This window comes from Mustela erminea, chromosome 3, assembly GCF_009829155.1.
Source record: "Mustela erminea isolate mMusErm1 chromosome 3, mMusErm1.Pri, whole genome shotgun sequence".
Classification (NCBI taxonomy): Eukaryota; Metazoa; Chordata; class Mammalia; order Carnivora; family Mustelidae; genus Mustela; species Mustela erminea.
The window spans coordinates 136,358,113-136,383,595 of NC_045616.1; the positions used below are offsets into that span (position 1 = coordinate 136,358,113).

General features: G+C 39.1%; 2 protein-coding genes across 2 annotated transcripts in view; one reads left to right on the forward strand and one right to left on the reverse strand.

The window, feature by feature from the left end:
- The window catches only part of LOC116585652 (UDP-glucuronosyltransferase 3A2-like), a 33,418-nt gene extending 14,078 nt beyond the window's left edge, over positions 1 to 19,340 (forward strand). Inside the window, 6 exon segments of the mRNA XM_032334971.1 lie at positions 462 to 479; positions 2,514 to 2,622; positions 5,084 to 5,615; positions 16,126 to 16,357; positions 17,841 to 18,060; positions 19,064 to 19,340. Coding sequence (XP_032190862.1) covers positions 462 to 479; positions 2,514 to 2,622; positions 5,084 to 5,615; positions 16,126 to 16,357; positions 17,841 to 18,060; positions 19,064 to 19,340 — 1,388 coding nt within the window.
- Positions 9,097 to 9,986, reverse strand: LOC116585715 (prostaglandin F2-alpha receptor-like). Its single transcript, XM_032334991.1, has one exon. It carries the CDS (start codon positions 9,904 to 9,906, stop codon positions 9,097 to 9,099), a length of 810 nt encoding a protein of 269 aa, XP_032190882.1. The 5' UTR covers positions 9,907 to 9,986.
- Positions 19,341 to 25,483: the final 6,143 nt, after the last annotated feature.

The following is a 25,483-nucleotide window of genomic DNA, read 5'->3' on the forward strand; positions in this document are numbered from 1 at the left end:
AGGAAAGCTCCTTATACTCTCATGCTGGAAGTGGAACCTAAATAGTTGTTTCTTGATGGTGTCAGGGATGGAAAGACCTTCAACTGACAAGTAATTCTTCATAGGAATTAAACTGAGGCACCATGGATTGTGCTTTGTGTAGGGCAGCAGCACATCCCTCTTGTGAGCTCCTGTGTGAATGTTTGTGGCCTGAGTGCCCGTGCTGGATGAATCTCTGCAAAAGGAGGTTGTCCTTGATGCAATGTCATACATGTGCTTCTGGAGAAAACTGAATGTGGTTAAGGTCTTGCCGGGAAAGCTTGTGTGCAGGTTGTTGAGGTAGTCCATAAGAAAGCAGTTACAAATGATTTGTAACCTGCCAAGATGAAGAAGGAGAGAAACTAGCTGAATGCTTGTTGAAATAGAAACTGAGCAGAACATGTTACCAAATCTATGCATGTAAAATATCTATTAATACTTAGATATAGTCAGCAATTTCAGTAACATTGGAAATGGGGGGTGCTTAATATAATATGTCACTGCACAATTATGTTACAGTAATCCACTGCAAGGCATCATTACTTCTTTGATGTTTAATAGTATAAACTAGGTCATTAAAGGGAAAACCAGTGGAGGTAATCACTCTTTTGCTTAACAGATCCTTTACAATGGGATTTAATCCTTAAAGGCACTATTTGTGGGTTGTATTAACCATTTTAGAACGTTGGGCAGATCCAAAGAGTCTCTTTTTGTCAAGCTGATTGTAAATGCCCAAACTTTAATTTTATTTTAGTTTTTTTACTTGTTATATCAAGAGCAACCATAGCCACTAGGAAATAATGTAAAAGAAATGACTGTTATAACTGTGGGATATTTAGTCCCAGTAGTTAAGGCAGGGCATGCAAATTTGTCCTCTATCTAACATTTTGACTCCTAAGAGTACTGAAATTTTCTATATATCTAGTGAGCTCTTCTCATATAGCTGTTATTTTTTGTCCCAGTATCGATTAAGACCATTAAAGTTTGTCAGTGGCTCATCTCATCTGATGTTAAAACTATTTAGAGGCACAAAAGCCAGTCTGTGCCTTTCTTTTTTTAAAATAATGTTACATTCCACATGTATCATGTTACATTCAACTCTGTTTTAATTTCTTTCCTGACTCTCCCACCCTGCCTTGCCTTTCTCTTTCTTCTCTTTGGGTTATTAGAGGTATTTTGGGATAATGTCCGTTCTAACCTGTTCATATTTATAAGTTCTTCTTCAGAATGTCCCAGTTAGTATCATCAAGGCTAGGGACCTCACTGGTGGTAATTTTGAGAGATGTAAAATTAACCTGACCTTGAATAAACCCCTTGAATTTACTCCATGGGCATGTCATCAGTGTTTTTCCATATTACCACATTAGCCAAGGTTTTCTTTTAGCTACAGAGATATAATCAGCATCAGTAGCAAAGGCAATTTCTACGGCTATATGCGCCTTCTACTTTTACAGGTGTGGATCTCTTCCTACCTGTGGCATGGTGACTGCCCTTCCTCACACCATTCGTTGCACTTGTAAACTGGAATCAGTCTTATCCAGAGCACTGTTTATAATGGGGGCAGCCCTTGAGACACACAACCATTGGTCACAGAGTTCTGTCTAGCCACGTGTCAATCTCAGCTCATGCAGGGATTCAGAAGCACAATTTAAGCTGACACAGAAAATAGGTTTTTGTGAGACACATGACCAGGACCACTGAATGGCTACTTCCATACTCTTGTCCCTAAATGCCAATTATGGAAGCTTCTGAGTAGGGTAGAGGTGAGTATTCCCCTATATGGGTGTGGGTTGCTTGGTTTGAAACTCTTCCTTGCTTAAGAGATGGCATGTTGAGGCTTTCTTTGTTTGCCAAGATATGTCCCAGAAGGTTAAGAGGGAGATGGAGCTTGAAAGCCATCATCTGCCCAACTTAAAAAATGACATCAGACTCTTTTTTACACATGACTTATGGGGAAATGCCAGGATGTGAAATAGGGCTGCAGAAGACTGCTTTTTAAAATTAGGTTTTGGTATCTTTTTGGCAGAGTGAAAAACCTGTGTATGTATCACTTTTAATTTTAATGAAAATGATTTCTTTTCTAAATGGAAAATGCCTGGGGAGTTGGCTGTGAATGAGATCTGTATTTAAAGACAAATTATACATTCACCATATGTGCATTCTTGACAAATTATCTGGCACTCCTTTCTCACCTATAAAATGGTGACTAGTTACACCTTTAAGTGTAAACTTTAAACAGAAACTTACAGTAGTACTTTAAAATGAATAAAAGTGACTGTATCATTATATGGTTCTCAATAAAGTTTAGCAGGTTGCATGATTGAAGAAATGAGAAAGCAGAAAAACCAAACCAAACCAAAGTTCAAAAAGCAAGAATTTAGTATATATACAATCCTTGGAGTAAAAAAAACCATGATATCATCATATCAGTATTAATAAGGGTTGTATGGTATAATTAAACATTTCCTTGTTGATGTTTTATTTTTTATTTTTAGAAAAGAATGAAATTTCATACAATGTTATCAGTTGGCTTCCACCTGAAAATCATAGAAAAGATTTTAATAACTCTTTTGATTTCTTTGTGACAGAAGCTTTGCATGGCAGGTAATTTCTTTTATTCTCTGAATGGAAGGCTTGCCATTTTAGTGATAGAGATGAATGGTTGCATGCATGGATACTTGGTGTGAAGTTAAGAGAAATGGATGGATGGGTGAATGGATGGATGGATGGATGGATGACTGAATGGATGGGGAGATCAATGATGGTGGCAGTATATGGATAGAGTAAATGAATCTTGCACTACCAGTCATTCAGTATATGTATACTGTGGCTCTTCCACTGAAAGCATGAATGTATTTCTGTATAGTGATGGGGATTGTTCCTCTGGATCTTCCTTGCAACATTTCATCTATGGTGTTTGCATATATATTCTCCAAAATACAGAAGTTGTGATAGACAAATTTCTCATTGTCAGTAGGTGATGAGAACCACCAGTTTACATTATTGTTCCTCCCTTACCCTCACATAAATTCAAGAATAGAAAGATGCTTATGAATGCTGTTATTTAATACCTTGAAACACTATCTTTTAAACTCATTTAAAAAACCAAAATATCTTGGTGATAGACAACCAACGAGTAACCTGAGGAATTTTGTCATTATCTGGGATGTTTAGAAAGTTCTTCTTTGACATTAGAGGGTAAAGACACAAATTTATCCCTTGTTTGGTTAACACACAGGCCTAATGTCCATGCCCCTTCGTTCTTTAGAAATTCTATTTGCAGGGCACCTGGTCGGCTCAGTTGGTTAAGCATCTGACTTTGGTCCTCACATCATGATCTCAGGGTCCTGGGATTGAACCTACTGATGTGCCCCTGTTGAGATCCCTGCTCAGTAGGAAATCTGTTTGTATCTCTGCCTCTTCCCTCAATTGTGCTCTCTCTTTCTCAAATAAATATATAAAATCCTAAAAAAACAAACAAACAAACAAACAAAAAAACCCCAGAGAAATTCTATTTGCTACTAGGTGGTCCTAAAATCTGGCTTTTTCCATAGAGCCCAACTGATAGTCAAACTAGAACACAAAATTCTCTTATCTGTAAGAGATCTGATCTAAAGTACTCACTTGAAACTTTGTTTTATCTTGTGTTGTTACTCATATATTTTCGAATTATATGTCCCATCTCTTCCCCCTCAGCTTTATTATCTTGAAGACTTTTTTTTGTTTGTTTAGTTTTTGTTTTTAAGTATGTTCCATACCCAGCATTGACCCCAATAGGAGGCTGGAACTCACAACCTTGAGATCAAGATCTGAGCTGAGATCAGGAGTTGGATGCTTACCCAACTGAGCCACCCAGGCGTCCCTCAAAGAGTGGTTTCACTCACATGTTAAATATGGTACAAAACACTGAGCACAGTGCTTTCCTGTATTTTTTCATTTATTATCTTAATTTCAATATGATTCATGCTCTACGTTTGAGGAAATTGTACTTCATATTCTGAATTTGTCAGTAACATTTAGCAACGATTCTTTATGAAAATCTTTTAAAATATAATAGAGGATAATTTCAGCAAATCGTGTGTTGTCACTTTTAGTTGATTCTATAGCATGTGTGGGCATCTTCATATTGTTAATGAGCTCTCACCTGTGGGTCTTCTTTCATTGGGCGGATGTGGTGGGATATTGTACAGGTTATAGGTTTGCTGGGCCATTGATTCTCTCAGTCCTTCATTCATGTAAGAGGCCTATGGGTCTCCAAAGCACCTGCACCTGTAACCTCAGGTCAGGAATATTCTCATCTGTTGCCATGTGCTGTATAAAAAGGATCATTTCCTTTGAAGGCACCGATGGGAAAACATTGAGAGAATAGATCTTGGAGTAGTGCCATAGGAAAGAGTCTTCAAAATTGGTAAAATTTTAGCATGAAATTTTGTGAATACTCCAGCTGGCATGAGGTGGAAAGGTAGTAGTTAACTTCAAGTAGGCTTTTATTTTTGTTTGTTTTAAATATTAATATTTTCAGGTAGGAAGATATAAATCTAACATTCAGCTTAGAAGTTGAATTCCAATATTACCATCAGGAAGTTCCTTGTGTGAGGCAATCTGTCAAATTCAGGATATATTTAATTTCAAATAAAAGAGCTACATCGTGAATATTGATGTTATGAAGTTACTTCCACAGTTTGGTTAGTAAACAGGACAGTCACTTAGAAAAGTTCAGTATACAAATGAAAGTTAAACAGAACATCACAGAATGTACCAACTGGACATGAGACTCTGAGATCTACTAGTGTCAAAGGATGCTTTCAAGGCAGGAAGAGCTAAATTAGCTTTGCTAGTGCATTCATACGGATTGGCCAGAGAAAGAGTAGGGGAGGAAATGAAAACATTTTAGGAAGCAGAAACATCCAGAGCAGAGTATTTGTTGAACACTGGTAACATAGGTGGGCACCTGCCAAGTATGGTCTTACTTACCTGGGATATTTTCTTTGAGCCAAAGATTCTCCTAAGTATCATGAAGTTAACACCTTCAGTGAATATTTCTCATTACTTTTGTTTTAAACAGAGAAGCATTTGAGAACGTTGTAAAGTTAATGGAACAACTGGGGATTCGATGCAGTGACTTGCTAAGGAGAGGAGATATCATGGATTTCTTAAAAAATGAGAACTTTGACCTGATATTCATCGAAGCATTTGACTTCTGTTCTTTCCTGGTTGCTGAGAAGCTTGGGAAGCCATTTGTGGCAATTCTTCCCACCCAGTTTGGCAGTATGGACCATGGGCTACCAATCTCTGTGTCTTATATTCCAGTATTCCGTTCCTTGCTAACTGACCACATGGACTTCTGGGGCAGGGTGAAGAATTTTCTGATGCTCTTTGATTTCTTCCTGAAGCAATGGCAACTCCACTCTACATATGACAACACCATCAAGGAACATTTCCCAGAAGGTTCTAGGCCTGTTTTGTCTCATCTTCTAAGGAAAGCAGAGCTGTGGTTTGTTAACTCTGACTTTGCCCTTGAGTTTGCTCGGCCTCTACTTCCCAACACTGTGTATGTTGGAGGCTTAATGGCGAGATCTGTTAAACCAGTATCACAAGTAAGTAAAACCTTAGCTCTCAATATGGACTTCATGCAGAATTTTTCAGTGCAGACAGAATCGGTAGCTCCTCTGGCAGAGGGAACAGGAAGTGAAGTATGATTAGATAGGTAAAGCAATGAGGATATACATATTTATTTTTTTTTTATTTATTTTTTTTTGTAAAAGTTTAAATTTTATTGAGCTATAGTTTAAATTAATATTACATTTGTACTACATTTCTAAATCTTAATTCCTGAAAACACAGATTTCCTCCTTTGGAAAAGTAACACATTATATTTAAAAAATTTTTTTAAAACACCACAGGGGATTTTTAGGGCAATGAAATTATTCTGTATGATACTCCAATGATGGACACATGTCCATATTCATTTATCCAAGCTCACACAATGTACAACATTATGGAAAAACACTACAGACTTCAGTCAGTAAGAATGGGGCATGAATTGTGATAAATGTACCACACCAAAGCAGGACTTACTAATAAGGAAGGGTAACAAAGAGGTCGGGGGAACATGAGAGAATGTAAATGTAAAATCTGTGCTTGTCACTCATTTCTCTGTAAACCTAAAACTACTCAAGAAAAAATAAAGTCTACTAAATAGAGGAAGAGAAAACTCAAACAACATGATCATCTCACCTGTGTATTGGTTGAACTAGATCATTGAAACTAATAAAGCATTCCCTTTGTCATCGGTTACAAATTTAAGTAGTTTTAGAAATTATGCCTCTATTGCCAAGTTTCAACACAATGAATCTTAAGAAGCACAACCACTGTCATCTGCATTATTTGTCTGCTCCATTTCGTGTGTGCACCTGTAACTTTATTCCAGTTTGAGGCTTGAAACTGACAGTGAAAACAGGTCAAAAATTGGGCACAAATGTTCAACCAGATTATAAATCCAACAATTTATATTCATCAGTCAAAGAAAGAGGGCACATGATGTAAAGTGGGGGAAAGCTATCAATATTACAGGACAACTATGGGAATCCAGAAGCTTGATTTCAGAGATATTTTTAAAACTTCTTAGTTTTTAAAAATATAAGGTAGAGAGTGATGGCTCAGTCATTAACACCCATGCAATTTTTCCTAAGCATTTAAGGAAAAAATGGAGAAATGTTTCAAATGAGATGCTAGCACTGGGTGTTATTTGGCATTCCCAAACCTGAGTTTTTTTTTTTTAACTAGGGTTCCATTCGGAGCTGACTGGTGGCCTTACCCTAATGACAAAGGCACGTGTGTCCAGACCACAGAAGTTATAAATCTTTTAGTCAGAATTTGCTTTAAAGACCTAAGTCTTCACAAGAGAAACCAAGAATACAAAGAATACTTCAAATAAAATATCAATCCATCAGCAAGTGTTGGTGGCATATCCATTATGCATCTAACAGAGAAATAATTCTTACGCTAAGAGGCATTTTAGAAATATTGATCCATTGGTGTCATAGGTGTGTTGATAATTCATAAACAGAACATAGACCTGGAAAATGTTGCACAAAAATAAAACTGTGCTCCCAGTAGAAATATGTTCAAAATAGGAACTAAATTGTCATATCTATTTTCAACAGTGAAGGAAACCAAAAATTCAGGAAGAGAAATTAGAGAAAAACATAAATTCAAAATATCCATGATGAGCATGAAATCTTGCTACCTTCCACAGTCTCACAGCAGTCAACCTATCTGTCACCCCTCTCTCTCAGTCAAAAGCCATAACTAAGCAGAATTTTAAAGGTGACTGAGAACAAACAGAAACGAAAGCACCAATGATCACCTTGGTTGCCCTGACCACCTGTCTCTCCTTGCACACCGTATCCCATTGTTTACAGGTTGTCTCCAGAGCTACGACTTCATTTAAAATGTTTCTTTAACTATTTTCAGGTACCTCTTTTCTCACCTTCCTCATATTCTCTTTCCAACCCTCAATTAATTTCAGTGCTACTCACACTCACTTCTGATTTTGGAAAAGCTGCTCTATTTTGAAGTTTAAGGGGGAAAAAGGAGTCTTCTTTGAAGGGAATCCCCTTTGTCAAGTGGCATAAATTAAACTTCAAGAATGAACGCTGAAGTGATTCCAAGTATTAACAGAACTGCTTCAGGTTCAAATAACTAGACTATGAGCACAGATCAAATCCTGGCTTGGTTTCACCTCAGGCCTACTAAAATGATAACAGGCAGGTCTCAAAAGGTTGACTTACCACTGACAGACCCAACCTAGCCTCCCTGGGCTTGGGCTCCGAGGACCAATTCAAGATAATTCAAGAAAGCTAAACTGAGACTGTGAGGACATAATATAAATAAAGAAATCGTCAAAAAGTAGAAATCCTTTGTAAAATAAAATCAGCTGTCAGGGGATCTGTCTGCAACAGCAGGTCTCACAAACTTTCTTGTGCATCAGGATCATCAAGATTGTTTATTAAAACTCCACTGGCAACAATGTTTAGACATGGGCCTGCTAGGGGTTAGGAAAACTGCATCAGTAACAAGCACCTTTATAGGACCAGGTAAGGGATGCATTCCATCTACCTTCATCTCCCCTACCTGTGGCTCCCCTGTATTACTATCTCTAGCCCATTTGTTCACCAGTACCGAAAAAGGAATGAAAATCATCTTTACGGCCATCACTAGCTGTGTACGGAGGATTTTTTTCTAATTCATGGCATGTTGTTACTCTTTCCATCATAAAGTAAAATGATGAAGGGAGTTATGGCCATACTTAAAAATCATAAGTATTTTTTTCTTCTATCTGGAAGATACTATAAATGACTGATGTTTGTTGTTAATTCCTTAACCTCAGTTTTCATTTCCAAATAAAAATCAAACATAGCTACTGGCTACATTTAAAATTTTTTTTTCTTAAAGGAATGGAATGATCCCTGGTTTTCCTACCAATCACACCTCTCCCTGAACTATGAGCATTGTTCTTGGGTTGGTGAACTAGTGATTTCTTCACCTAACCTATCCATAGAGATCACCTCAACTATCCAACTATCTCAACTCATCACCTCCCTTTGTAAGCCAAGACCTAGTCCTGTGTGTTTAGAAGAACCCAGGAGCTAATATGCCTTTTAGATAAATTAAAAGTCTGTGTGACTTTCTACTAAGACTTACGTTGAGTCCATTACAATACTGTATTATAGTTGATCGGTTTTTTTCACATTTTGACACTAATCCTATTAAGTATATTAAAACTATGTTGCTCTGTTAAAATTACTTTATCTGCTTCTGCAAGCAGGTTACACTATAGTTAGAACTGTTTAGCAAGACATTTCTTTCAACTCAGGACTTGTAGGAAAATAACCATGTGTACCATAAATAGCTTAATCCTGAGCCAGAGCTGGGTGTTAAAGTAAGTTTTGAGTAGGAGTAAACTCCAGCATTTAAAAGACTGAACAGTGCTGCCTCAAGACCACAACTTTGAGAAAAACAACAAACCTCATATTCAACAGGGAAAAACAAAAGAAAGCAGAAATTGTCAAAATGTTAGGCTCTTACCAGAAATGGACTCCAGCAAATGCAGGAGACACACATAATAGCCAGGAGCTGGATGACCATTTCAAAATGATGAGACCTGCCTTGTCTGTGCTGCTGACTTTTAAATTTAACTCTTAAAAGTGTAATTCCTGTGATGGCATTGCACAAGAATGAAATGCCAAGGGCTAAGAGCCCCAGAAAAGAAAAGAGTAGAAGGTAAAACCTATCTTCCCAGTCTTTGATGTGCTCTGTTTTGTAGAAACACCAGGTCCTCGAAGCTTGAATTTTATAGTTTCGATGCCCAAGGATGGGTAGCAAAGCTATGAAAACAGCAAACAAGCACACTCCACTCAACATCATTTTCACATGTTTGGATGTGATTTTCGTTGAATGAAATATTGGCTTGGTGACTCCAATACATCGCTCAATGGCCATCACACTGCCTAGAAAAAGCAGACATAGACCAGAGAATACCATGCAGATACCAAAAATACTGCAAAGGATGTTCGACTGGTCAAAGCGGATCCAGTCTTTATCAGAAGCGTACACAAAGACTGCTATAGCTCCATTGATGAGGTGGCCAAAGAAGTCTGTGATTACCAGGGCACTGGCCAAAAGTAGAAATGATGCCTTGGACTTCTGTCTAAATCTTTGATAGGCCTTCATGAGAATAGCAATGGCAAGGCTGTTTGATAAAATTCCCACTGTCATGAAGATGATTGAAAAAAATACCGAAAACCGGTTGTCCGTCTGGCAAGTTGTATTGGAAAGGAGCCCAGCTGCAGGAGATACTGGCTGTTTGGAATTGTTCATAGACATTGTTGTGGAGATTAAAAAAAAAAAAATGCTGGCCACTCAAGTCATCTCTCTCTCAGCACAGTGCAGGCTTGCAGTCCGGACATCTGCTTATTTATGTCTCTCACTGAAATGAATTACTGCAGAGGTCTTGTTCCTTTCTCCACCCTCACCTAGGACTGTGCCTGGTCACTTATCAAATGTTGTTTGAATTCATCAATGGTAACATCAACATTGCCAGTTTTATAGTTTGAGATCCTGAAAATTCTCCATCTCTCACTTGAGCACCTAACATCAGCTTCTCTATCATGACAGGTGTGTGCTTGGCAATCACCTTCGCTCAGAATTAGACAAAGTGTCCTCACTTTGCTCAGAAGATGTGTGCACTTGAACCAGACGCAGGCTCGGTGAGCTCGGAGCACAGCCAGAGGTAGGGCAGACGGGAGTTACTGGGCGCTGTTCTCTGAGGGCGCACTGAGGAGTGGGGCCCTGGGCTCTCGGCTCCTCCAGGCCGGAGCTACATATTTATTTTTAAATTTAATTTAATTTTACTTTTCTAGTCTATAGTATTCTATTTTGAATTTTATTTTATGTGGTAAAAGTACTTAGTATAAGACTTAATTTCTTTTCTTTTTTTTTTTTTTTAAAGATTTTATTTATTTATTTGACAGAGAGAGATCACAAGTAGGCAGAGAGGCAGAGAGAGAGAGAGGAGGAAGCAGGCTCCCTGCCGAGCAGAGAGCCCGATGCGGGACTTGATCCCAGAACCCTGAGATCATGACCCGAGCCGAAGGCAGCGGCTCAACCCACTGAGCCACCCAGGCGCCCCAAGACTTAATTTCTTACCAAATTTTTAATAGTACAATATTTAATAGTACAATAGTACAATTATTGACTTAGGTGCCATGTTGTGCATCAGATCTCTAGATCTTAATCATCTCATTTACTTGTAACTTTTCCTCCATGGAATAATAGCTGGCCTTTTACCTCATTGCTCCCCCTCTAACCTTGGAAACCAACTTCTGCTTTTGATTCTATGAATCTGACTATTTTAGATGCTTCAGATAAGTTAATTCATGCAGTATGGCCTTTCTGGCTTAGGTCGCTTAGCATAATGTCCTCAAGCTTCATCCATGTTTTCCCATATTGCAAAATTTCCTTCTCTTTAAAATATTCCATTATATATATATTATATATATAATTGTATATTTTATATATGCATATATAAATGTATATATCCATTTCCTTAGGTATAGAGAGAGAACTCAGATTGCTCCATCATATGGTGGTTCTATTTTTAATTTGGGGGGGAGCAGATTTCCATGTTGTTTTTCATAGTGCCTTTACTGTTTTTCATTCCCAACAGTGGTAGATAAGAGTCACTATTTCCCCATATCCTCAACAGTTTTCTTCTGTTTTTTAATAATAACCATACTAATACATATGAATCAATATCTCATTGTGGAATTGATTTGCATTTCCCTAATGACTAGTGTTTCTGAGTATTTTTTCATATATCTATTTGCCATTTACATGTTGTCTTTGGATAAATGTCTATTCCAGTCCTTAGCCTTTTTTTTTTTTAATATTTTACTTTTTTATTTGACAAAGAGAGGGAGAGAGATCACAAGTAGGAAGAGAGGCAGGCAGGCAGAGAGAGAGAGGGAAGCTGGCTCCCTGCTGAGCAAAGAGCCCAATGTGGGACTCCATCCCAGGACCCTGAGATCATGCCCTGAGCCAAAGGCAGAGGCTTAACCCACTGAGCCACCCAGGTGCCCCACCCTTAGCCTAATTTTAATGGGATTATAAGATCATTCTTTCTTTTCTTTTTCTTTTTCTTTCTCTCTCTCTCTCTCTCTCTTTTACTATCTTTCTCTTTCTTTCTTCTTTCCTATTGAGCTGTAGTTCTTTCTTATGGAGATTTTGGAGATTTCTCTCTTATCAGGAAAACAGTTTGCAGATATTTTCTGTTCTGTAGGCTGTCAGTTACTCCTTAATCAATTTTGAGTTGAAAATTTGTATGGTTTAAGTTGGGAATTGAACTTTATACTTATTCATGTGGATATTCACCTGCTGGGGGTAGGGATTCTGGTGAGAGGGTGTTTTCATAACTTAATTACTGGCCTAGGTGAGACTGGTTACACATTTGCCTGGGTGCAGTCTGTCTTTACCTCTTTCTTTTCTTCCTTCCTTCCTTCTTTCTTTCATTTCTTTTAGAGAATGAGAACATGGAGCCTCTTATTCTGATGTCATTCTCTGCTCTTTTCAATTTTAAATAATAGATTTACATTAATCTTATAGTTATCAAAAGATAGCAAAGCTGATTTTAAGTGGTTTCCTGGGATGATAGGTCTTATGATGTAGTGTTGGATGGAGTCAAATAGAGCCAGATTGAATAATAGAGTAAAAGCTTTGAGCTGGGGACAACCAAACAATGCAGAAGAAGAAATTATGTTTCTGAAGAATGACAAAATTGTATTCTTAAGGGACTAAATTTTTAGGGGATTAAATCAGAAACTTCTTAAGAATCATTTATGGGTGGTTGTAAACTAATTAATACTATACAAAATAGACTTATGTCATAACTTTTACAGGAGATAAAGGATATTTTATAAATGGTTTAATATAATAAAATCAACCAATGTACTACAACACATTATCAGAATGAATGGGAGAAAAAAACATCACGTCAAGAGAGGCAGAAAAGTTATCTGACAAAACTAACACTCTTTCATGATAAAAACACTCACAAAACTAGGCATATAAACATGATTCTTGAACATGATAAAGAGTATATGGAACACTACCAGTGAAAAACATACTCGTTATGATAGACTGCAATTGTGCTTCTTAAGATCAGTAGTGTAAGATGTCTACTTACATCACTGCTATTCAAATATGCCCTAGACAAAGCAAGTAGGCAAGAAAATGAAAGAAAAGACATCCAAATTGGAATGGACAATGTAGAAATAGTTTGATTTTCATAGGACATATTTCTCTAAGTAGAAAATACCAAAAAATTCATATACCAAAAAGAAACTACTAGTTTTAATAAACAAACAAGCACAGTTGCATGGGAAAATATCAATATGCAAATATGATTTGTGTTTCCATACAGCAACTATGAATACTTCGTAAATGAAATTGAGAAAACTATGTACAACAGGATCCAATTAAACTGAGGAGTTGAAAGACGTGTACACTGAACACTACAGATTTGCTGAAGCAAATTCAGAAAGACCTAAATAAATAGGAAGACCTCTCCAGACCATGGATGGTGACGCTTAATTTTGTTAAGAGAACATTACTACTCAAAGCGATGTACAGATTTGATCTAATCCTTATCAACAGCTCAATGGCTTCTTCTTTTTATAGAAATGAAAAAGCCAATTTTCAAATTCATATGGAAATGTAAGAGACCTTGAATAACCAAAAGAATATGAAAAAGAACACTGTTGGATGACTCATACATCTGTGACCAATTCATTTTTGACAAGGATGTCAAAACCATTCAAGGAAGGAGAGAATTGTCTCTTTAGCAAATGGTGCTGAGCCTCCTGGATTTTCACATGAAAGAGAATGTGTTTTGAGCCCTCCTCATACCACATACCAAAAATAACTCAAAATAGATTGATGGCATAATTAAAGAGTTAAAAGCCATAAAATATTTAGAAGAAAAGAAAGGGATAAATCTGCATGGATTTATTTCACAACAAATTTGTAGACGCAACATTGAGAAGATGAGTAACAAAGGAAAAAATAGAAAAATTGGCCTTTATCAGGATTAAAAACTTCTCTATTTCAAAGGATGTTATATAGACAATGAGAGGACAATCATCAGATACAACCTATCATCTCACTGTCACCTTTTAGCCTCATACTGGATGTCCTAACAAAAGAAATGAGACAAAACAAACAAACAAAAAAACAAAAAACACAGAAAAAAAGGCATATAGATTAGGAAGAAAGCAATAAAACTATTTTGTTTGCAGATGACATGAGGGTCCATTTTGGAAAATGTGAAAAAGCCAAAAAATAAAAAATAAAAATTCCTGGAATAGAAAGCAATCATAGCAATGTCACAGGAGAGAAGTTTAATGTATAAAGTCAACACTTTTCTTATATATTAGCAATGCATGGGGGAATGTGAAATTAAAAACACTGTACCATTTCCATTAGCACCACCAAAAATGTGATGTTGGGAATAAATCCACAAAATATGTAAAGATTTATATGAGGAAAACTACAAAATTCTAATGAAGGAAATAAAAGGACTAAATAAGTGGAGAGAAATTCCATGTCCATGGATAAGAAGACACAATATTGTCAAGAATTTTTTCTCTCCAAATTGACCTATGCATTCAGTGCAAGCACAATCAAAATCTCAGCAAATTATTTTGCAGATATTGATAAAATGATCCTAAAGTTTGCATAGATAGGCAAAAATCCTGAAAAGCGAACACAATCTTGAAAAATGAAGAACAAAGTGGGAGGAATGACATTTTCAACCTCATAACTTACTATAAAGCTACAGTAATCAACACAGTATGATACTGACAAAAGATTAGATTAGTCATAAATGTAACACAATAAAGAACCCTAAAAGAGATGCATACAGATTTAGTGAACTGATGTTTCCCATAGGAGTAAAGACAATAGTACTGAGAAAACGTAGACTTTCAAAAAAGTGGTGCTGAATAAATGGATATGTGCACACACAAAGAATAAATTGGATTCAGACCCTACACTCTTCAAGAAAATTAGCTCAAAAAGGACCACAGGCCCAAATATAAAATGCAAAAGTATAAAAATTTTAGAATATGATATCAGAGAAAATTTAGATGAACTATGGGTTGATGAAAACTTTTTAAATGCAAACCTAAGCTATGTTCTATGAAAGAAAGAGTTGTTAAGTGTGCTAAGTCGAAATTTTCTGTTGTGGGGGCATCTGGGTCGCTCAGTAAATTAAGCTTCCTTTGGCTCAGGTCAGGATCCCAGGGTCCTGGGATGGATTCCTGCATCAGGTTCCCTGCAGCATGCTTCTCCCTCTGCACCATCCCCCAACCCCCACTCCGCTTGGGTTGCATTTGTCTCTCTCTCTCTCTCTCAAATAAAGAGATAAAAATCTTAAAAAAAATTGTTCTATGTAGGCACTGTCAAGACAATAAAAAGAGGAGCCACAGAACAAGAGCAAATATTTGGAACACACCTATCTGTTCAAAAGTGCTATTCAAAATATGCAAACACTTTATACACACAAATACACATAGTATACAAAGAACTCTTAAAATTAAACAATAAGAAAGCCAAAAGGGCACCTGGGTGGGTCAGGGGGTTAAGCCTCTGCCTTTGGCTCAGGTCATGATCTCAGAGTCTTAGAATCCAGCCTTAAGAGCCTTACATCGCCTTACATCGGGAATCTCTGCTCAGTAGGGAGCCTGCATCCTCCTCCCCCTCTGCCTCTCTCTCTGCCTACTTGTGATCTCTGTCAAATAAATAAATAAAATCTTAAAAAAAAAAAAAGAAAGAAAACCATAATTAAAAAAAAAAAAGGGGGGGGGAACCTTCCGAGACCTCTCAACAAAGAAGACAGACAAATAGATGGCTAATAAGCATGTGAAAGAGACACACCGGTGGAGACATTCCCCAGCATCTACCTCAGCCTCCAGAAGGCATGCTACCCCCTACTGGACCAGGACACCAAATGGCACTCTCCCAGGCACTAACACCTCTGCTCTGGCATTGGAACACTCCTAAATGACCATATCTCCCCACACTTAGAATGAGGGATGAGAATGACCCTGGTACGGGGACCATGTTTTCAATGAAGAAGGAGATTCCCTCCAAATCCACTTTCCTTTGCTATAAAACACTGTTATACACACGAGGTCTGGATCTAGATGTTGGTGCTACAATATGCTTTGAGTGCCTCAAGGGCAACTTAGACTATTAAGGCAGTGGCTGGACACCTACAGCTGTCTTCATATTTATTTGTGATTACTGAAAGTGTTTATATGGTAGAATGTATCCTGAGATCTCAGAGAAATGAATTCAAGGCCCCCAGACACAATGGATATGAGCAGAGTACAGAAGGCACCGCACTGTCCAGGAGCTAGGAGAACCTAGTGAGCTCTAGGCACTGACAGGAAGGTGTATTCAGTAAATAGCTGACTTTCATTTCAAAACATCTTGGCTTTGACGAACAACTTTGTCTACCTCCTTTCTTTTTTAACCTCTCTCTAGGAATTTGAGAATTTCATTGCCAAATTTGGAGACTCTGGTTTTGTCCTTGTGGCCCTGGGCTCTATTGTGAGTATCTATCAGTCCCAGGAAGTTCTCAGGGAGATGAACAGTGCCTTTGCTCATCTGTCTCAAGGGGTGATATGGAAGTGTAATCCTTCTCATTGGCCCAAAGACATCAAATTGGCAGCAAATGTGAAAATCATGGACTGGCTTCCTCAGAATGACCTATTGGGTAAGGACTGTTCAGGTCTACTTCACTCTTTCCATTTATGTATCTTCAAGTTTCCACTACGCAACCCCACCAGTCTGAGAAAGGGCATCAGGTACCTAAAGGTAATCTTTAGAGGACAGGAATGGAGCAGCCAGCTGGAGTTCTTGGAAAATCAGGCTCTGCTTCCTAAATGGCTAAAACTGCTCTGTTTTCTTCTTCCTTTCTATTGCAGTCTTCATACCTGCACCCAGAAGTAATATTGTCATCAGGCTGTTTTGACCATACCATATTTGGCTTTCAACAAGGTTACCCAACTTAGTCAAAGACAGTTTATGGATTCTGAGATCACATATCAAAGGATATGTTGCCGCTGTTTTCCGTCAACTCTAAAACCTCTATTAAGCCCCATGTCACTATAGAAATACTCTCACACATATTGGTTCCTTCTCCTTTTCCCCAAAAGGTATACTCATACTTTCACAAAGTATTGGTGACAGTGTCTGAAGGGTATGCCAAAACATCTGAGTTTCAAGCTGAGTTACCTTTCAGCCTTAGCTGCTTATTTTGCCCATAATATTCTCTGGTAACAGCTCCTCACACCCTTTTGTCCATGTGCCACTTTTTGGAGCTCCTCAGTGCCACAACCACTGACTATATCAAACATTCATCATCAAGATTATGGCTCACAAATATATTGGGAACTTAAGATAGAGGGTTCTGCACATTTATTCACAAGGCACGGTATAGGGAAAAGGATTCTGACTTTCAAAGAAACACAAAAGGATTCTGATGCACATCCCTATTGAGAGGCAGTGTTTGAGATAAACTCTTCATTATTAGCACTTGTTTTAGTTTTCTCAAAATAGAGAGGGATGAGCACACAGAAACTAGAAATATCAAGATGGGTGGTCCATCATTGCCTACTTTAGAGGATTTTTGTGAAATTAAGGAGAAGCCACATATAGTGTAAGTTTGATGAATGCCACTTGAGCTGTGATGTCAGTAAAGGTGTTAGCCTTCAGATAAGAGGGAAGTGAATGGGCAGTGAAAGGGAGAGCTTGAAACCTGGCGATCAAGAGATAGAGACAGAGAGAGAGAGAGATAGTAAATCAGAAAAGAGAGAGTAGCACGGGGAGAAAGTAATAGTGAGAAAACAGACACAGGAGAAGCAAAGGGAGAGACAGGGTGGAAATATAAGGATGGTTGGAGGGATGGTTGGATATATGGAGGGAAATGTTGTGCTTAGTATTGTTTTCAGCAGCTGTCTCTGGGTTCTGAGTCTTAGAAGGATTGATTTAGAAGAATCTCTGTATGGAGATAAGACCAGAATATTTTATCTTGGGGGAATATGCACCCTTGAATGTGTCTTAAGCTAATTCAATAAATCCATTTTCTCCAACATACTTTAAGATCCCTTTGCATTTTTTTCTGCCTTTGATCCTTTCAAAGATGTTCTGAAAATTTTCACCCTGAAATATTCTGCTCTGTTCCTGATTTGCAACAGCTCACCCACGCATCCGTCTCTTTGTCACCCATGGTGGATTGAATAGCATAATGGAGGCCATCCAACATGGTGTACCCATGGTAGGGATTCCTGTCCTTGGAGAACAGGCTGAAAACCTGATCCGAGTAGAAGCCAAAAAGTTTGGTGTCTCTATCCAGTTAAAGCAGGTTAAGGCAGAGACATTGGCTCTGAAGATAAAGGAAGTAATTGAAGACAAGAGGTATGGAGTTCTCTGGGCTTGTGGTCATCTAGACTGAATGAAGACATCCAACACAAATGCCACTGAGTAGAGCTTTTTTTTTTTTCTTCAATAAAAGCTGAAACTTCCAAGACATGGCATAATATGTGTATGATGCTAACAGATGACCTTTTTCCTCTAAGAGCAAGACTAGGGAGTTCAGATTAGATATTGAGTAAAATTTCTATCTAAAGTCTTGTGAGGACTCTGACGTACTTACATAGGGTCTGTTAGAGGTCTTATATTTTGGGACCACTGATAGTAGAATTACACTAAGCAGGAGGTCACATTCTTGTCCTCCAATATGCCACAGTGTTTCCTGCTTCAGACCATTTGTCAGTGTTGCTCCCTCGGACACCCTTCCCTTCTCTTCATAGACCTAACTACTTCATGACAGTCAGACTCATCTCCAACATCCTCTCCTCAGAGAGGCAGGAAGCCTTTGTGTGGCAGTCCTAAATGTGCTCCTCTCCCACCCCATTCAATCATAATCGTAAGATGGGATGAATTTCTGTTAAGTGAGTCAGTAAAAGGCCCATATTCTCTTATGTAAATTGCCATCCAGCATAAGGATGTGGTAACCATGATGAACTGAATATCTTGTTAGAGTCTCAAGGTAATTTACTTTGATTTGGGTGTATGTTAGTTACATTACATGTATTCCTATATACCTTTTCCTTTATTGTACCATAAGTGTCCTTAGGTAGAGACTTGTCCTTAAAACTTAGTCACCTTTTTATAATTTAACACTTTTAGACCTAAGCATGGATCTTTGCATAGATAGACCAGTTAGAACTTTTCAATGGGACCCAGCTAGACTGTGACAAGACCAGGCCAACCACTTTTCCTTGAAACTGAGTCTTTTGTGCATATGAATAAAAGTGTGTGTGTGTGTGTGTGTGTGTGTGTGTGTGTGTGTGTGATACAAGGTCTCTAAGTTCTGAGACCACACGAGTAACACCCCCACCTCTGGCTCTGCTAACAGGTACAAGTCAGCAGCCGTGGCCGCCAGCATCATCAGGCACTCCCACCCACTGACCCCTGCCCAGAGGCTGGTGGGCTGGATTGACCACATCCTCCAGACAGGGGGTGCAGCCAACCTCAAGCCCCATGGCCTGCGGCAGCCGTGACATGAGCAGTACATGCTGGATGTCTTCTTGTTCCTGCTGGTGGTCACCCTGAGCACACTGTGGATCTGTGGGAAGCTGCTGGGCATGGTGGCCAGGTGGTTGTGTGGGGCCAGGAAGCTAAAGAAGGCCTAATGGAGGTGCAGCCTTAATGGATATTTGGGTAACTACAGGTTGTAAAAGGCTTTCCCTAGCATAGACACGCCTAGTGTATTCTCCATATTGGTACCTGAGGGTGGTGCAGAAAGATCTCCTCGCTGTTTCTGCCTCTGGAAATTCTTATGAAGTAATCTTGGGATTATTTTTTCAAATTGTGGTAGAATATATATTTTATAAAGCTTATTATTTAGCCATTAATTATATAGTCAGTAGCATCAAGCATATTGACATTATCATGGAAACGTTACCACCACCCACTCCAAAACAGTTTTCATCTTCCCAAAATCAAACTCCATGTGGATCAAACAGTAATTCCTCATATCCCTGCCCCCAACCACCATCCCCACACTCTGGCAACTCCTTTTCTGTTTTCTGTGTCTATGAGTTTGACCTTGGCTTCTTGACTTGCCTCTCTTCAGTGGTCTACTCACTCAGACCCAAACCTTCAGTAGATAGACCCACTGTCAACCCCACTCTGTCTCTAGACATAGGGTCATGCTTACTTCATCCTTGGTGTCTGACATCTCTCAGTCTCTCTGCCCTTTCTCCACCCTCACATTTCATGATATGACATAAGATACTGGCCAGTACTTCCATGCTGGTTTTTCCTCTTGTATCTCCTTTTCACCTTACCTCCAAGCTCAGGAAGCCTGGTCCCCACTCAGCAGCTAGGCAGGGATGACCCTCCATTGACTCCACCTGTAGTCTTTGTTCTGAGTCCCCACCTGTGAAGAGGACCTCCTTTGCTGGTCAGATGTGGAGCCTGCCTTTGGACCACAGGTAATGCTGTGGTTTTCACTTCTCACAGTTCTCTCTCATGATTGCCCCTCTTAAAATATATTACTTGAAGATCCTGGACCTCCCTATGAGCCTCTGGAATCATGTCCTGTGATAATGGGAGTTCCCAGGACTTTGTTGATTTAGGAGACATCTGTCTGCCCCCCAAATACGGCATAGAATATCCCTCTATGTATAGGAATTGCATTCAGTTCCTCACAAAATACACCCCAAAGTGTGTGCCTAACCACCAGGATTTTATATGTTTGGTGTTTGATCCTCTGAAAAGGGCTGCTGTGGGGCTCCATGTGATTATCTGTAGCTCCCCACTCTTTTTTGACTTTTATATCCCCTTTACTAGACACCAGTTCTCCTTCTCTGGTAGGTTCCTTGTCTAATACATTTTACCTTCCTATGGTTGTGCCATCATACTGCTTTTGTGTTTTTGTGTGGAATTCAATATATCCTTAAACATTTCAAATGTACAATATCTTGTATATGAAACACAGTGAAGAAAACAACAGATATATGGGATAGCCCCAGATACCAGTTTTGATTGCCCAATTCGAAGTTTTGACCACATGTTGAAATAATTCAAATGGAAGATGAAGCAACTACTACAAAATATTCCATGCAGAAGTGGGAAGAGCCCCACTCTTGCTCATGTCAAGAAAGGATTTTCTGGGTAGAATGCAGAGCTGGTGCCAAGTGTCTACTGGGTTCTGTGAGTTCTCTTGCTGTACAATGTCACCTACATTGTATGTACCAAAAGCATGTACCATGAGGACACATGTGTGTATGTGTAAGTGTAATTCAAGGTCTTATTTCTGTAATTCTTATGAAATCTCTAAAATTGGTCTCTGGTAATAGTTCCTGAAAGACAAACCTGAAACTTTTTCTGTGTTGTCATTAGAATAAATAGCCAAGACTTTTCTCCCTCATAACCAGTGAAGGGACCAAGGAATGAGGCTTCCAGCTGATGAGTCTTCTTCCCACTTTCAACACATCATCCTGCCTGAACACTTACATAACTCAGGGAAGACAGCTCTGTGCCTACTCCTCCCCAAGTTCCACTTCTATTCAGGGAATCTGATCAAAGGTAGCCACTGAGCCAGGCTGATGCCTCCAGTCTCCTTTCATTGAAATCTTCTCCATGGGGCAGACTGTCAGCATGGCCTTGATGGTATGGACATCTGATCTCATCCTTCCCTGATTCAGATCCTTTGTTGGCTCTCCTTGCGTGGAATACATGCCCTCTGTGATTTATTTCTGCCTACCTCTCCAAATGTATCTTGAAAACTTTGAAGCAGATCCACAGACATGTTGATTCATTCATTTAGTTGATTCATGATGAAGGCGCAAAGACCAGTCAATGGGAAAAGAAAAATCCCTTCAGCAAATTATATTGGAACAACTGATATCTGAGTGGCCTTTGATTTTTACTTGATGGCATACACAAAAGGACATTGACTGTCACTGCTACCATGCACAAGAATGAACTCATAGTGTATCATGGACCTAAATGTGAACACTGAAGCTATGAATATTCTAAAGGAAAGTCATTCCTAGTCTTATGGTCGCACAGATTTATTATTCAGATCACACAAGCTCAAATCAAAAAGAAAGATATTTGATAAACTGGATTTTATCAAAATGAAAAAATTACTCTTCAGACAGAAATATAAGCCATCAACTGGGCAAAAATATTGCAGCACATTTCTCAGATAAAGAACTTATATTTAGAGTATCTAAATAAATCTTACAACTAGTACAAAAATGGACAAAAAGTTTTGAGCAGACACTTCTCAAAAGAAGGTATGCAAAGGGCCAATAATCACATGAAAAATTACTTGATACATTAATCATTAGAGAAATGCAAAATAAGACCTCAGTATTATAGCATATATACTAGAATGGCTACATTAAAAATAGTGATGATATTGATGAGGGAACAGAAGGCTGGCTGAGGACAAAGCAAAAGCTGACACCCTCCAACCTTCCCCCACCCCCATCCTTCGGTGGGACATATTATGACATTCTTTAGGAATCTTCCAAATATCTTAATACCTTGCTAGAGGGAAAAATGACCTTGACAATGGCAAGGCCCCAAGGCCTCTAGTATCTTATAGGTCCTTTTTAGCATATGAAAGTTCTATTGAAACCTCCCTTTTCCTTCCCCCACCCCCATGGTACATAACCTGCCACCCCTCACAACTCTGGGGCAGCAGCTCTTTCTGCCCATGGGTCCTGTCCCCATGCATTAATAAACCACTATTTTGCACCAAAGATGTCTCAAGAATTCTTTCTTGGTCATCGGCTTCAGACCTCATCCCACCGAACCTCACTTATGTTCTAAAACTTCATCATTTGGTGCCCAATGTGGGGCTGTGAATCTTTACATTTGGACTCTGAGCTTCAGTGCAAAATTGGTGAGAACTTTCTCTCCTCTTCCTTTAGTATTATTTCAGGGGTTTTTCGAGGAGTATGGTTTTATTAACACTTTCATGTCAATTGCTCAGGCTGCAATCTTCTAGCCCATGGCTACTCTGTGGCGAGGAGAATGTCTGCCTTTTGGCTGGAAGTTAGTACCCTGGCTGGAATGGTAATAAGACCCAGAAACTTGATGCCCTCTCTTTATTCATGTTCTTATATGAAGTTATCTGTCTTGGGCACAGGATAGCCACCTAAGTCCTCAGGATGGCTGCCAATCTTAAGACTTCTGTGTGAGGTTTCCTCCTGATTGATCTAATGTGATCCCTCCGCATCCCTGGTCTAGCTGCTTCTGGCTGTGGGAACTCCACTGGGAAACAGCTGAAACTAGTACCCCATTGAATTAAAATGCAACCAGGGACTGTTTCCTGGAGAAGTTGGCTGTAAGGACCACATGTGTTGGAATGTCATTTAGACCATGATGGATTTCAGTCTTTACTGTTCTCAGTGTCCTCTACTAACTACATAGAGCCACAAAGTTATGTAATTTCCCCTTGCCAAACTTTTCTAGTATTTCCATGGGTTAAAATGGCAAAACAGAAGAAGACAAGATTGTGGAGAAGTAGGAGGTGCTGTTTCACCTGTCCCCTAATGTGAGATGATTACCACCCCAAAGAACTTGATCACCCATGAAATCAGTCTGAGATTAGAATTATACACTTCTGGATCTCTATGGGGGCAGAAGACACCAGTGGACAGGTAAAGTGGAGTGGGAACATCAGAATGATATCAGAAGATAAACGGAAGGGGGAGAGAGCCACCAGAAGCAACATTGGAAAGTAGTATCCCAGTACCAGAGTGCCCTGTGATTGGGGACCAGCATTAACTTGGAGTCTCATTGAAAGCACTCAAAAGGAGCAAAAGATCTTAAGGGGAAATTGGTGGAATTGGGCAGTTAGGGACAGGGATTTAAGACCAAGGACCCAGGACAGCCACTGCTGGCCAGGAACCAGAGAGCTAGCGAAGAAATCAGGTCTTGGTCCTTGAGCCACTGGTGTGCCTAAGAGTGGCTGGATGGTGGTGCCTATGAGGGAGTCCGGTCAGGATATCAGCCTGTGCTCTCTTGAACCACAGCCTTTTGTGCTCTGGTTGCAAGTTGCATGACTCAGACCCTGGTCTGAGAGAGTTCCATGCAGGTGATAGCTGGCACAAGCTGGACCAGGGGACTGTGAACACTCCCAGCCTGGGCCAGCGTGAAAATCTCTGTGTGTTCTCTCTGGTTGGGACCACTCTGGTGGTCTGGACCTGCCCAGGCAGCCGCAGCTAGTGTTTCTTGTGGTTTTGGGTACAGGTGGGAGTTCCTGTGGCCTCAGAGACCATGACTGGGGATGTGCTCTGTCAGTGGCAGAGGGAGAATTTAGGTGCTCTGGAGCACCCACAGGTGAACAGACTGAGGCTTCTCACTGAGATGGTGGTCTGGGTACAGTTTGCTTTCCTCTAAACCTCCAAAGAACTGCCAAAAGTCACCAAGGGGAGAAAAAACAAACAAACAAACAAACAAAAAACCTCCAAAGAACAAAAGCCTGAAAAACCAGTTTCCTCAGAGCCCAGCCCCTTGATGGGGATAGGAGGACTCAACTCTAGCAAGACTCCCTGAAAAACCACGTGGCAGGCCCCTCCCCCCAGAAAGCCAGCCAGACAAACAAACAAACAAAAACAAAAAAGCAAAAACCAACCAACCAAGCAAACAAACAAAAAAAAACCCAAGAGGAAAACCGCCACTACTTCATAGATACAACTTTTATTTTTAATTCGTTCCCACTATTCTGGTTCTTTCTTTCTTTCTTTTTTTTTTTTAAATATAACTTTTTAACCTATTACCATCACAATGAGATATTCACTACATCAAATTCCAAAATAACCTTTTAACCTGAACTTTTTTGATACATATATCTGTGTTTTTCTTTTGCTTTTCTATATTTTATTTTATTTTTAAAATATTCATAGAGAGATAATCTTCAAGGTAATTTCCTTTCCCCAATCAATGCTACCCCTATATGCAAACCAGTTTTAATCCCCCTTTATCTCAGGAAAGTTGAGTGCTTTAACAGAGATATCAAGATACATCCAGGAAGAATCAAAATAACCTTCTCGCCCACACTGAGAATTTATAACCACCCTTCCATCTTTTTCTTCTGTCAGTGTTTCTGTGTATTTGTTTTTGTTCTTATACTTGGAGTTCATTTTGACAGGGTCTTTTATTTATTTATTTTTCTCTTGTCATCTACTTTTGTTGGTCTTTTTGTTTTTCTGTCTTTTTATTTTATCTTTTTTTTTTCTTTCTCTCTCTCTCTCTCTGTTTTTTTTTTTTTCTTTTTTCTTTATGGTGGGGACTCCTGATTGCTCAGAAGCATTCCAGAGAGCACCTTGCCTGCACCATGGTTGATATATTCAGCTACATATCCGTTCAGCCATCTCTCACTAAAATAACTAGGAGGAATGTCCAACAGAAGAAAAATTCAGAGACTGGGCCCTCTCCATCAGAGCTTTTGGATATGGACATAAACAGTATGTTAGAAAGGGAATTCAGGCTAATAATTATCCAGGCAATAGCTAGGATGGAGAAAGCTATGGATGACAAAATGGATTTGATTAGGGCAGAACTGAAAGCCACCAGGGATGATGTAAACAACTAACAACTGTAAATATTTATGCCCCCACCATGGGAGCAGCCAATTACATGAGAAAACTGTTAATCAAGATAGAGTCATATTGATATGAATACATTAATAGTAGGAGATCTTAACACACCACTCTCAGTAATAGACAGATCATCCAAGCAGAAAATCAATAAAGAAACAAGAACATTGAATGATACTTTGGACCAGGTGGACCTCATGGATATATACAGA

Excerpts from the sequence above, each read along its gene's own strand:
- LOC116585715 (XM_032334991.1), bottom strand. The coding sequence starts at position 9,906 with ATGTCTATGAACAATTCCAAACAGCCAGTATCTCCTGCAGCTGGGCTC.